At 41.5% G+C, this 14,888-nt stretch overlaps 1 protein-coding gene across 1 annotated transcript; it reads right to left on the bottom strand.

Annotated features, from left to right (window-relative positions):
* Positions 1–12,153: 12,153 nt before the first annotated feature.
* On the bottom strand, positions 12,154–14,383 carry LOC107768747 (pectinesterase-like). Its single transcript, XM_016587895.2, has 2 exons — positions 13,295–14,383; positions 12,154–13,014 (listed from the first exon to the last, which is right to left on the bottom strand). Exons 1-2 carry the CDS (start codon positions 14,247–14,249, stop codon positions 12,302–12,304), a joined length of 1,668 nt encoding a protein of 555 aa, XP_016443381.1. The 5' UTR covers positions 14,250–14,383; the 3' UTR covers positions 12,154–12,301.
* Positions 14,384–14,888: the final 505 nt, after the last annotated feature.

Raw genomic sequence — 14,888 nt, 5'->3', positions numbered from 1 at the left:
GTTTAGGACTAGTGCGTAATTTTGTTGTATTATTCGACACTACAGAAAGACAAAATCTGAGATCATATATATGCTTGATAGTAAGCTATATTTATGCAATTTACACACTACTTGCACTCTAATTTAGCCGCACTTTATTGATATTTGAATGCTAAAAGATAACAAAATGCTCTAATTAAGAATTTGATGCTTTGCAGGAGCTACTCCGAGCTAGGAGGGAGCTAACGAGTATTTTGGAGTCGACATAGAGTGTGAAAGGCCAATCGAAGGTTAGCCGGGTCGAAAAGAAGCGAGAAAAGCAAGAGAGACGACCCCTCCAGGTGCGCGGCCGCAAAGTAGGCCCTGAATTGGTTCGTGAACTCAAGGCAGTGAGGCGGTGGAAATCCGCGGTCGAATCCGCGGACGGGCGAACGGAAGCCAAACATGCAGGGTTAATTATGTAATTTCTTAGGCGACTAACCTAAACCTATATGAAACCTAAACTCGCCCAGAAGTGGGGGATAGCAGGTTTTAGAAGATTTTAGAGGCAAGAACGAGGGACAGAAGACGGATAATTTCCTAAGAGTTTTCATCTTCTTCTTCATACTTCTATTTGTTGATTATGAATTATTTTACTGATTTATTTTCCATTAGTATGAGTAGCTAAATCTATTATCTATGTGTTGATGGAACCAATTATTGGATGAAGTCTTAACTCTATTTTGTTATAATTGAGCCGTGTTTGTTCTATAATTGTTCAACTACGTAGTATTGTGGTCAATTGGAAGGGCCCTCGATTAATCGTGTCTAGTTACCTTGTGTTGCTTGAGAAAGAACACTTGGTTAGATTGTTGTTGAACAACACCACTTTTGGGTAAGTTAAGAGATTAATTATTTGAATTTAAAAGTGGGGTTAGAAATAACGAAGCGTTGGTGGGATAAGTTTGAGATGCATAAATTGTTAACTAGAGTAGTTCGAGAGAATACTTCTAGTAAATTATCGTAATTGATCGGGATATAATTACGGTAGCCCGGAACTCATAATCTTCATAAAGTATTACGGCTAGATTATAGCTAAAGAGTTAAGAATTAATCTGGCAATTGGGAAAATCAATAGCCCTAGATCCTTTTACCCTTGAATTCGATTTTAGTCTTGATTATTGCTAATTTTATTGTCATTTTTCCTTAGCTAAATAAATTCCACTGATTATTCAAAAAACTCTTGCATCCAAAAGTTGTCTGAGCTTATCATTAGCATTATTTAAAGTTGTAGTAAATAGGTTAGTTCCCTGTGGGATTCGACTCCGGACTTGAACCGAGTTATATTTGCACTGACCGCTTAATCTTTTTTACAAGGCATAGTTGGGCGTGATCAAATTTTGGCGCCGTTGCCGGGGAACTAACGGTGTTATTTATTACAACTTAGAAGAATTGCTAGGATTCTTAGTTAGATCAATTTCTTACGGTGTTTAAATTTTTCCATTGAAATTCTCATGTTTGAATTCTCCTGTGACTCGGGTGTATGCCTAGAAACTCTTCGAGGACTGGTGAACTTTTTGAAGGACCCTCAGACCCCGAGAAAGCATTCAGGGCATTAAATCGAGCCAACAAGAAGAACAAACAGTTACAACAACAACACACACTCGAAATTGAAATGGACAACGTGGACAATGTCAATAAAAACAATTGGAATAATCGGGTTGACCCAAACAATGGAGTGGTGGCACCTCTTGTGCCAAAAGATGCTCTTTATGATTGGGCACAACCAACTGCTGATAACTTAGCCACCGCCATTGCTGTACCTCAGATACAAGCAGAGACATTCCAGATCACCAACAACATGCTGCATCTGTTGCAAAATAAGGGACTGTTCTCCGGGTCATACATTGAAGACCCACAACAACATCTGAAGAATTTTCTATCAATATGTGTGACCTAAAGACAGCTGAATGTGACTCCTGAAGCCATCAAGCTATTACTGTTTCCATTCTCTGTGACTGGAGAGGCTCAAACTTGGCTGAATTCGCTCCCAATAAACTCCATTGCTACTTGGGAAGAATTAGTCAAACAGTTCTTAAACAAGTTTTATCCTCCCAACAAGACTGCAAGGTAGATTGATGAAATATTGCAGTTCAGGCAGAAACCAACTGAGACCTTGCAAGAAACCTAGAAAAGGTTCAAGGGTATGCTAGTGAAGTGTCCACACCATGGCATTCCAGATCAGATGCTGGGACAGAAATTCTACATGGGTTTAGCAGATAGTTTGAAGGCCAATGTAGATACTTCAGCTATGGGTGCATTTTTTAGCAAGACATTCACAGAGTGCAAGATTCTTCTTGACAAGATGGCTTAAAATTCAGGCTGGATGGCTAGAGGTACGACACTTACACCAATAGTGCATTCTGTTGCTCTTGACCCAAACAATTCCCATGCCGAGAACATAGCCACTCTCATGACTCATATGAGCATACTGGCAAAGAAAATTGATGAGATGGGTACAAAGCAAGTACACATTGTTGATACAATGAATGAAGGATTGTGCACTCCTTGCATAAACCAGTCATATGTGTGCTCGTGGAGTGGAGAGAATGACAATCAGGGCTTCAGAGGAGACATGAATTATGTCAATAATTTTGGAGGTCAGAGGCAAGGTAGGCAACAATGGGGACCAGCACCAAACCAACAGTACAGACCCAACCTGCCACAACACAACCCCAATTCTGGAGGCGCACGGCCACAAGGTCAAGTTGTGCTTTATCAAAGGAAGCATGGCTATAATCAGCAGCACCAGCAACAGTTGGACTACTAACCACCTCATCAATAATAGGACAACAACATGGTAGAAATCAGGGGTATGCTACAACAACTCATTGGAACAATCTCCCCCAAGAAATATTGCCTGTAGATACAAATATTAACCCAAAGGAACAGAACCCAAATCAGCTAATGGCAGTGAGTCTCAGGAATGGAATAGATTTAGACAGAGAACAAGAAGTTGCTCAATTTATGAGAGAGACTACGCTAGTTACATTAGAGGCAGATGAGTCAGTAGAGCTCACCGAAGTTGTAATTGAACAGGCACAGGTTGACAAGGGTAAGGAGAAGGACGGTGAACAAGTCTTAGAACATGTGGCACCTCTTGTGCCAGAAGCTTCCAACAAAGAAAAGACATCAAGTAGTGGACTGAGGTTGACTCCTGCACCATTTCCTCAGAGATTGGCAAAACAAAAGAAAGATGATCAATACAGGAAATTCATGGAAATGCTTCGACAGATTCAATTGAATATTCCACTGATGGATGCTTTGAGGGAAATGCCAGGGTATGCAAAAATGATGAAGGACCTGATGTCGCAGAAATTTGACTTCTAGGACTTGTCCACTGTAACTCTGACACATACCTGCAACACGGTTGTGACAAGACCTATAGCCCAAAAGGTGTCTGATCCAGGTAGCTTCACTATCCCATGCACTATTGGGAGTTATGCTTTTGCTAAAGCATTGTGTGACTTGGGAGCCAACATAAACTTGATGCCCTTGGCAATCTATACAAAACTAGGCATTGGCAGAGCTAGACCAACCTTAATGTTGTTGCAAATGGCCGATCGCACAGTCAAAAGACCGACAGGAATTCTTGATGATGTGCTTGTGCAAGTGGGAAAATTTGTATTTCCTGCAAACTTTGTTATTCTTGACTGTCAGGTGGATGAAGAGATAACCATCATTCTGGGAAGGCCATTCTTAGCCACTGGGAGAGCATTAATTGATTGTGAGACTGGAGAGTTGAAAATGAGGTTGAACAATGAAGAAATAATATTCAACGTTCAACAATACATGAGGAGACCCAGTGAATTTGCAAACTGCTCACTAGTGGAGGCCGTGGATGTGATACTGCAAGAAGAGGATGAGACCCTTAATGTCAAGGATCCATTAGAAGCATGCTTGATGAATTTGGAAGAGATGGACGGTGAAGGGTTGGCAGAGTGGGTCATGGCTCTCGAAGGTCAAGAATTATGGAAAAAGAAACCTCAGTTCGAGCCCCTACACTTAGATGAGAGAGAAACACCACCTGCAAAACCATCAATAGAGGAGCCACCACAGCTGGACTTGAAACCTCTTCCAGCCCACCTCAGGTACGCTTTCTTGGGGACTAATTCTACTTTGCATGTTATTATATCATCTGGTTTGCTAGCTGTGTGGGTAGAGCAACTATTGCAGGTATTGCAAGAATGTAAGACTGCCATCGGTTGGACCATGGCAGACATAAAGGGTATCAGCCCAGCCTTTTGCATGCACAAGATTCTTCTGGAAGAGGGGCACAAACCTTCCAGGGAGCATCAACGACAGCTGAACCCGAATATGAAAGAAGTAGTAAATAAGGAAGTGATCAAGTGGCTGGATACGGGTATCATCTTCCCCATCTCTGACAGCAACAGGGTCAGTCCTGTCCAATGTGTGCCGAAAAAGGGAGGAATGACGGTTGTACAAAATGAGAATAACGAGTTGATCTCGACTCGTACAGCCACGAGGTGGCGGATTTGCATGAACTATCGGAAACTGAACACATCCACTCGAAAGGACCATTTCCCATTGCCTTTCATTGACCAAATGTTGGATAGGTTAGCTGGGCGATCCTACTTCTGTTTGTTGGATGGATACTCGGGGTATAACCAAATCTCAATAGCCCTGGAAGACAGAGAGAAAACATCCTTCACTTGTCCATATGGCATCTTTGCCTTTCGGAGAATGCCCTTTGGACTTTGCAATGCACCGGCTACATTCCAGTGGTGCATGTTAGCCATTTTCACTGACATGGTGGAGGATATTATGGAGGTGTTTATGGATGATTTCTCTGTGGTGGGGGATTCATTTGAAGATTGTCTTCACAACTTAAGAAGAGTGCTCAAAAGATGTGTAGAGACAAATCTGGTGCTGAATTAGGAAAAGTGCCATTTTATGGTACACGAAGGAATAGTATTAGGGCATCGAGTGTCTAGCAAGGGCATTGAAGTCGACCATGCTAAGGTTTATGTGATTGAGAAACTGCCACCGCCCACTTCGGTAAAGGCAGTGAGAAGTTTCCTTGGGCACGCGGGGTTCTATAGGCGATTCATTAAAGATTTTTTCAAAATTGCTAACCCCTTATGTAAGCTGCTTGAAAAGGATCTGCCCTTTGTGTTTTCTAATGATTGCAGGTTGGTTTTTGATGAGCTGAAGAAGAGATTGGTGACTGCACCCATCATAGTGGCACCCAATTGGGAGCAACCATTCGAGCTCATGTACGACGTCAGTGATTATGCTATAGGAGCAGTCTTGGGGCAACGCAAAGACAAAATAATGCACCTAATTTACTATGCAAGCAGGACGCTCAGCGGTGCACAACTCAATTACACTGTAACGGAAAAGGAAATGCTGGATGTAGTTTTGACAAATTCAGGTCGTACTTAATTGGTTCAAAAGTTATTGTTTATACTGACCATGCATCAATTAGGTACTTGATTGCAAAGAAGGAGTCAAAGCCACGCTTGATTCGCTGGGTTCTGTTGCTACACGAATTCAATCTGGAAATCCGTGACAGAAAGGGGACGGGCAATCAAGTGGCATACCACCTCTCAAGATTGGAAGGAGCTAAAAAGAGAATGGAGGTTGAAGACATAATAGAGACATTCCCAGATAAACAGTTACTTGCTGTGACAATGGAGGAAACGCCATGGTATGCTCATATTCCTAACTATTTAGCAAGCGGTATTGTACCTTATGAACTCTCCTCAATTCAAAAGAAAAAGTTCTTCCGCGATTGTCGAGCCTATTATTGGGATGAACCTCTATTGTTTAAAATATGTGTAAATAACATGATCCGGAGGTGTATCCCCGAGAAAGATCAACCTTCTATTTTGCAGGCTTGCCATGCTTCACCATATGGTGGACACTTTGGAGGAATCCGAACAACAGCAAAAGTGTTGGAATCGGGATTGTATTGGCCTACCCTGTTCAAGGATGCCCATGCTTGGGTCAAAAGTTGCTATGAATGCCAAAGGACATGCAACATATCTCGCCGTCACGAGATGCCGATAACCACAATTCAAGAGATGGAGGTTTTTGACATGTGGGGGATCGACTTTATGGGGCCGTTCGTCAGCTTGTATGGTAACAAATATATATTGGTAGCGGTTGACTATGTCTCCAAGTGGGTCGAAGCGGTGGTTCTCCCAACCAATGATGCAAAAGGGTAAGAAGTTTCCTAAAGAAAAACATCTCCACACGTTTTGGCACCCCGAGAGCTATAATAAGTGATGGTGGAACCCATTTTTGCAATAGAGCGTTCGCACGTCTGTTGGAAAAGTATGGAGTTCATCACAAAGTAGCCACACCGTACCACCCACAGATGAGCGGGCAAGTTGAAGTGTCCAATAGAGAAATTAAAAGTGTCATGACAAAGACAGTGAATGCAACAAGGACTGATTGGACGAAGAAGTTGGGTGATGCATTATGGGCGTACCGCACAGCATTCAAAACTCCAATTGGTATGTCACCGTACAAGTTGGTGTTTGGAAAGGCATGCCACCTTCTGGTAGAGCTCGAACATAAAGCACTTTGGGCACTGCGGTGGTTGAATCTGGATATAGAGACCGCATGCACCAGCAGAATCACTGAGTTACATGAGCTCGAGGAATTCAGGTTCCATGCATTTGAGAATGCTAGATTATACAAAGAAAAGATGAAAATGATCCATGATAAGCACATCTTAGATCGGAACTTCAAGCCCGGAGATCTAGTGTTTTAATACAACTCGAGATTGAGATTGTTTCCGGGTAAGTTGAAGTCCCGATGGTCATGACCCTTCAGAGTGGTGCAAGTGCTCTCAAGTGGAGCTGTAGAGATTAAATCCGAAGATGGGACAAACAAGTTCACGGTAAATGGGCAAATGATAAAACATTACCTTGGAATGGTCGAAGAGAAAGGGGATAGAGTGGTGATAACTTTGGAAGAGCCCCAGTACGCGAATGAGGAGTGATAATGAAAGCCTGCGTTGTACCGCGATGTTAAATCAGGCGCTTCCTGGGAGGCAACCCATGGTTTGTTGTAAATCATCGGGCCGTGATGTTAACTTAGGCGCTTTTTGGGAGGCAGCCCATTATTTGCTTACTTTGGTTGTTGTAATTGATTTTGAATGACTTTGACCGATCTACTAGTGTGCAGGGGAAAAATATTATGCGCATCGGAAGGATTCGGGGGTCGAAATTAATCGTAGAATAGGTAAAAATATGGCAAAGACAAATATTGGCTGGAGATGGAGATCCGCAGCCGCGAATTGGACCGCGGATATGGCCGCAGATTTTGGCATGTGTTCTGCCCCCCGTTCGCGGCCGCAGATTGGACCACAGATATTTGGCCCCCCTCTGCCCAGAATCCGCGACCGCGGATATGGTCGCAGATTTGGGGCGTGTCCAGGTAAGTTTCTTCTTATTTTTTAGTCAAATTTGTTTTTATCCCCCCTTATTTTTCCCTAACTTAAACACCCACAACCCCCACTTCCCTTCCATTTCCCCTACTTCTCTTCTTTCCTCCATAACTTCAAGTACCCAAACCCCTCCTTTCCCCCATAATTTCCTTTCAACACAAGACTCTTCTCCTTCATTCTCTTCTCCACTCAACCACTCTCTCACCTCCGTTCTTCTCAAGATCTCCAAGTAAGTACATGATTTTATTCCTCTTTCTTAGTATTTTTCTTTTTTCCTTTTCTGTATAGGGTAGTAAAATCATAGGTACTTTTGCCTGGGATTTGGATTGTGGTTTATATGTGGTATATGGAGGCTATTTGAATTGGTTGATTTGGGGGAAGCCATTGTTGGGTTTGTGAGGAATGGTAGTCTAATTGGGTCTTTGGGTGACTTGGGGGAACATATGCACACTACATATTTGTTGATTTGCCTTAATGAGTGTTGAATATAAATTGTGAGCAATTGTGCGAGTGAAGTCTGAGTAACCACCATTGGGACACAAATTCCTCTCTCCACTGATAGTAGTATTTATTGTGTAGGTAACATGCAACCTTCAAGGAAGAGACACGCTACCGGGGCCTCATCAAGTGGTCATGGAGGCTCATCTCGGGGACGGGCATCGGCCAGTGCATCTTAGTTTGATCGTACAAGGTTTGTCTCCAGAGCTGCCCAAGACCATTTTAGTTTGAAGGCCACTAAAAAACCTGTACTGGAAAAGGGTATTGACAGGGCGTCCCTCCAGGATGAGTGCCCTAATATGTATCGGGAGTTGATCAGGCGCAGATTGGACAATTTTTTTGAAGAGCCGGAGGGGGGTAACTTGATGCTTGTTCTGGAGTTCTATGCCAACTGCTCCGAACATGAGGATAGAATATGCACTGTGCGACACACAAGGGTGGATGCCTCGATAGAAGCCATCAGGAGAGTGTATCGATTGCCTAAATTCAACGGGGAGGAGGATTTCTATGATACTTACAGGAGAGAACCCATCACATGGAACAGGTTTTTCAGAACTATCTATACACCAGACAAAGAGGTAGTGTGGGTTGTGCCGGGATCGAAGCTACACTCTTCCTCACTCACTTTTGAAGGAAAGTGCTGGTTGTACATCATCAACAGTCGCTTGCTGCCATCCCACAACACCACGGAGGTAAATGGTCCGAGAGCTGCCTTGATATGGTGCTTCGTGAATAGTCACGACTTCAATGTGGCCAAGGTTATTCAGTCTGAGATGTTCGTCCGTTCACCACAGAAGAGGTATGAGTTCTTTTTCCCCTATCTGATCACTAGATTATGTCGGGCAGCAAGGGTGCCTGAGAAATAAGCAATAAGCAAAGTTTCGGGTAGACAAAGTGACCATCGGGAAAGACCCGGTGGCACCAGGGGCAACTCATAGTGACGATTCTAATGCGTCAGAAGAGGGCGATGAAGGGCAGGAGGAGGTTGAACCTGCCTCACCCCCACATAAACAAGCTGCATTGGCTGAAGGACCATCCCAGGGGCAGACGAAGCATGCAAATGACAACCCTAGAACAAGACATGGCAGGACTGCGCACTTCCATCACGGAATTGGGGACCAGAGTTGATGCTTTGGCCACCCAAAATGCGAAGTTAGAAAAGAAAATCATGGACTGGCTGCGTGCGTTGGGGAGAGCATGTCATCTCGACCCTGGCACTGTCTCCGATCAAGACTGATCCACTAGGGAAGTTCCTTTACCTCACATTACTTTACTTTGTATGATATGGGGACATGCCATCTTTTTAAGTGTGGGGTGGGGGATACTTTGGTGTATGTTGTATGTAGATAGTTTCGTAGTTTATTTGTATAAATCAATTTCGACTTGGCCCGACGATGGATATCATTCGATGGATTTCTTGAGGGACTAAAGTCGAAAGAAAAAAAAAGATTTTCTTTTGTAGTAGTGTATCAATTCCTCCTTGGTTTTTCTTCAAACCGCGGTTTTTTTTTCTAAGGGTTTTGTTTGAACCGGGTGTAGTTAGCTTTTTATTTTTAGTTAGGAACTTATGGGCTATGGGCAGAATTAGAATAGGATCCCATAATTTCGTAATACCTTGAATATAGCGGTTACTTTAGTGTGACGCTTAGGCTCATTTGTTGACTCTTGTAAGAAGGCCTTAAAATGTATGTTCTTAATTTGGCTTAAGTACCCTGATCTGAGTGTTTGATGATCTAATCTGGAATGAGTCATGTGCCATGTGTGTATGAGGCTTGTTATATTCTGTGCATGACATTTAACGCCTAGAATTTGCCCCGTGTGTCTGCAAAGCGAAATGGTAGTCTTGTTTAGTCTGGGAAGTGATATAGGCATTTTTTTGTTGAACCATATATATACATATTCCACCCACCTATTTGCTATGTACCATAGTTAACCCCGTTGAGCCTATAATCATGTTTCCTTGGCAACCACATTACAAGCCCTATCCCTTATTTGAATTGACCATTTTTTTGAACTCTTTACCTATCGTAAGCACTCGAAATACTATGAATTTACAAAGGATAAAGTGTGGGGTAGTTGGTGGAGCTTTTGAGTGGAACTAGGGAAATAAGGAGAAAGGTATATCTTGTTGGAAAAGTCACTTGTGAAAAAAGAAAACATTGTTAATAGTGTATCATGTTGATTGGTAATAATTCTTTGGTGGCTTTTAAGGTGATTGTGCTCAAAGAAGAAGTGTGGGGTGGTATATGTGATGTTAAAGATGAAAATATATATTTAACTTAGGTGTGGACTTGATTGTAAAATAAATGTATTAAAGTGCTTAGGGAGGTGTAGTCACTATCATATCCAAAAATATACTACACAACATGTAGCCTATATTACATCCAAATAGAGTCCTACTTGAACCTAGACTGAGTGAGCTCAATTAGTAGAGTCGTACACTACGGGTAAGCCTATGGTGCATTTTCTATCACACAAGAATGTCATTTCTGAGGGTGAGTGAATTCTATTCCTTTTTAAAGTTCCTCAGTGTGTGTGAATTTTACTGATTGTGAAATGAGCCTCTTTTGTTGTGAGAAGGCACTTGATTCATGAAGGAGAGGCAAGTCTGGAACTATGAATTAGAGTAAGTAATCCGGTTAGGAACATTGCGTGGCTAGAGGGAGTCAATTCTTGAGGTGTAGATGTTGCACTAATGTCCTCAATTTATGTGAAATATTCTTGGTGCGACGAGTAGGGAAGTCGCTTAGTGAAGTTAGGCCTCTTAGAGTGAGGTTTGATTGCTCGGGGACGAGCAATGATTTAAGTGTGGGGTGTTGATAGTAGGCTATATTTATGCAATTTAGACACTACTTACACTCTAATTTAGCCGCACTTTATTGATATTTGAATGCTAAAATATAACAAAATGCTCTAACTAAGAATTTGATGCTTCGCAGGAGCTACTCCGAGCTAGGAGGGAGCTAACGAGTGTTTTGGAGTCAACATGGAGTGTGAAAGGCCAATTGAAGGTTATCCCGGTCGAAAAGGAGCGAGAAAAGCAAGCGAGACGACCCTTCCAGGTGCGCAGCCGCAAAGTGGGCCGCAAATTGGTCCGCGAACTCAAGGCAGTGAGGCAGTGGAAATCCGCGGTCGAATCCACGACCGCGGACGGGCGGACGAAAGCCAAACACGCAGGGTTAATTATGTAATTTTTTAGGCGACTAACCTAAACCTATATGAAACCTAAACTCGCCCAGAAGTGGGGGATAGCTGGTTTTAGAAGATTTTAGAGGCAAGAACAAGGGAGAGAAGACGGATAATTTCTTAAGAGTTTTCATCTTCTTCTTCTTCATACTTCTATTTGTTGATTACGAATTATTTTAGTGATTTATTTTTCATTAGTATGAGTAGCTAAATCTATTATCTATGTGTTGATGGAACCAATTGTTGGATAAAGTCTTGGCTCTATTTTGTTATAATTGAGCCGTGTTTGTTCTATGATTATTCAACTACGTATTGTATTGTGGTTAATTGGAAGGGCCCTCTATTAATCGTGTCTAGTTACCTTGTGTTGCTTGAGAAAGAACACTTGGTTAGATTGTTGTTGAACAACACCACTTTTGGGTAAGTTAAGAGATTAATTACTTGAATTTAAAAGTGGGGTTAGAAATAACGAAGTTTTGATGGGATAATTCTGAGTTGCATAAATTGTTAACTAGAGTAGTTCGAGAGAATGCTTCTAGTAAATTATCGTAATTGATCGAGAGGTAATTACGGTAGTCCGGAACTCATAATCTTCATAGAGTATTACGGCGAGATTATAGCTAAAGAGTTAAGAATTAATCTGGCAATTGGGGAAATCAATAGCCCTAGATCCTTTTACCCTTGAATTCGATTTTAGTCTTGATTATTGCTAATTTTATTGTCATTTTTCCTTAGCTAAATAAATTTCACTGATTATTCATAAAACTTTTGCATCCGGAAGTTGTCTGAGCTTATCATTAGCATTATTTAAAGTTGTAGAAAATAGGTTAGTTCCATGTAGGATTTGACTCCGGACTTAAACCGGGTTATATTTGCAGCGACCGCTTAGTCCTTTTTACAAGGCATAGTTGGGCGTGATCAATGCTCAACGGAAAAAGAAAACTCATGCTCTAAAATTTTCTCTTATTAAATAATTGTGTCAAGTAAAATACTGACAAACAAATTGTATGAATGAGATAATTTTATTGTAATACAGGAGCAAAAAATTGAGAGATTAATTAATTAGCTAAAACAAAATAGTCCCCAGGGACAAAACAATGAGAAGAAAAGGAAATAGAATAAACATAATGAAGTAATTGTTGTAATTTTTTGAAGGTTATATATAAAACTTCAAAAAATTTACACCTTCATCATGCCAGCCTCATAGGGAATATCAGCCTTAGGAAGAAAGCTACTATCTGTGGGGTTAATAAATAGACCAGCAGTAAATGAATTTGCAACATCTCCTGAAATTCCCTTCTGGTAACCTCTCCAATGACTAATTCTTTTGTCAAGGCTAGCTCCTGGACCTCTATTCTGATACTCAGCGTACCAACAAGTATGTATTCCAAACTCAGTTGTATTCCATGGCGCCCACCCTGTTGGATCAATGAATCCGTCGATATACGATTGCATGATTATTGTTCGTGAATATTCCTTCCATGGACGTCCAAGAAATGCCTTAATTGGTGGTTTTGTTGCTAGGAATTCTGGTTCTGCTTTGATCTCGCAATTTTGCATAACGAGTGCACCTTTCGAAGCAGGTGTGGTCCTTCCCTGAGCAGTTACCATGCAATTCTGACCATCACCTGGCTTCCTTACTATTAATTTGCAGTTTTGGAATACGGCAGCTGCATCACCAAACACGAAATCTATGGTTCCTGTAATGATACAATCGCGATAAAACTGTCTACCAGAGTGTGCGTATAGTGTGTCTTGGTAACCATCGATTTTGCAGTTGTAGATAACTGCCTTGTCAGCATTCACTCGTAGTGCAACTGCTTGTTCTTTCACTGCTCCTGCTGTGTTCTCGAATCCTATATCCCTAGCCACGAAACCTTCTCCACTCACACCTGCACGCAACAATTTGTAATAATAGTAAGTTACTATTTAGAAGGGAGTGTTGGCTGGTAAAGCTGTTGTCGTCTGATCAAAAGGCCACTTGTTCAAGCCGTGGAAACAACCTCTTGCAGAAATGCAAGGTAAGGCTGCATACAATAAATGCTGGTGGTCCGGTTTTTCTCTGGACCCCGCGCATAGCAGGAGCTTAGTGCACCGGAGCTGCCGTTTTATTAAGTTACTAATTAATTTGACTGAGTGCGAATTTTGAGAAAAAGAGAGAGAAAGACTTACCAACAGTGCAAGTATGCCAAGTTGAACCAATGCCAGGTTCCTTTACGGCCTTATTACCAGTAATTTTGGTCTTGGTTGAGCCTTCACCAATAAACACAACATTTGTCATGCCTTTTTCGACGTCAACGTATTCTTTGTATATACCAGCCTTAATTAGGATAACAAATGGCTCTGTATTCTTCTTTGGCACAGCTTTAAGTGCATCAGTAATGGTCTTATATTGTCCACTTCCATCCTGAGCAACCACGGCGTTAGGCTTTGCGTTAGAAATTTGCAGAAGCTTACGGTTACTAGCCTCAACAAACGAAGATTCATCAGTAGTTAACAATTTTCGGCTAAGGCCTGTGGTTTGTGTGATCATTTCACCGAAGCTATTGACCATAGCAAGACCGTTGATACTTAGCTCCCGAGTTGTGTTCAATAGCTTCGCCATTTTCTCACCTGTATCACCATCTGTTTTTTCAAAAGCGTCCAAGCAAGTTTCCTCGTAAGCAACCACAGCGCTAAGCCATGTCTTAAGGTCATCGACGATGTCCTTAATTTTGGTTAGATCAAAGCTTTCCAATTTCGATACAGAAGTCCTTAGATCTTCAATGGCAAGATCAAAGAGCTCTTCACAAGCGTGAAGCGCGTCTTTGGTTTTAGGATCACTAGCAGCTTTCATGATCAAATCAGTGTTCATGATTGCATTTTTAATGTCAGTCACAGTAGCTTCAAATGCCACTTTAATAAAATCCTTTGGATCAGTCACATTTTTGGCTGAGGAGAGGGTTTTTTCACAAGTTTGTTTGTAAGGGGTTGGTTGGCACATAGCTTCTACTGATTTTGTAGAAGTTGTGACTTGGCCAGTAGATGAAGTTTCATCTTTTTGTGTGAGTGTAACACATGCTGCTACCACACAAGCCACCACAAGAATTGAGGCTATTCCACCAATGACCACTTTCTTATTCGCCATTTTTAAAAATTTTCTTGTTTTTTTTTGGGATTTTTGGGGGAAGGATCAAAAGGGAGTTTCCCTATGAAACAACCCCTTTGGTTCTCCTTACTGAAGAGAGAACTCTCAGGGGTTAATTGAGAAGGCTGTGTTTATTTCCTGTTGTTTCTGACTTGTGATTTCTGTCTTATTTATAGTAGGGAGAAGCAATATATTTGTGTGGATTACCTTAAATTTTGTTGGAATGTGATGATCCGAAATGAACTCTGAATCCTCTCTATTTTAATGGTATACTTTTACTTTGTCAATACCATTAATTAGGTCCATAAAACCATTCATCCAACCAGTTTGCATGACCTGTTCTCTTCCTTAAATTGGTCGAAACAATATGAGATCTCATTTCTTCCTTAAAAAATCATTCGCCTCAAATTTAATAACACACTTTTAGCAACAAAAAGAAATCCATTTTTTAAATTTAAAAAAAAAATCTTCACTTTGATTATTTCCCCAATATGGAATCATTGGGCAAATCGGTGCACGAAACATCTTGCGTTCACACAAGGTTCAGAGGTGGGCCGCACCTCAATACGTGTGAGGTAGGGAGCCTATTTTGATGTAAGTATCAACGGCTTAAACCTTTGAACTATAGGTCATTGTTGC

Source organism: Nicotiana tabacum, chromosome 14 (genome assembly GCF_000715075.1).
Source record: "Nicotiana tabacum cultivar K326 chromosome 14, ASM71507v2, whole genome shotgun sequence".
Taxonomy (NCBI): Eukaryota; Viridiplantae; Streptophyta; class Magnoliopsida; order Solanales; family Solanaceae; genus Nicotiana; species Nicotiana tabacum.
The sequence above is the reverse complement of the archived record's forward strand: the minus strand, read 5'-3'. Positions and strand labels throughout refer to the sequence as shown.

Excerpts from the sequence above, each read along its gene's own strand:
- LOC107768747 (XM_016587895.2), bottom strand. The coding sequence starts at position 14,249 with ATGGCGAATAAGAAAGTGGTCATTGGTGGAATAGCCTCAATTCTTGTG. Across the intron at positions 13,015-13,294 it reads TTGGCATACTTGCACTGTTG|GTGTGAGTGGAGAAGGTTTC; the intron begins GTAAGTCTTTCT and ends TGTTGCGTGCAG.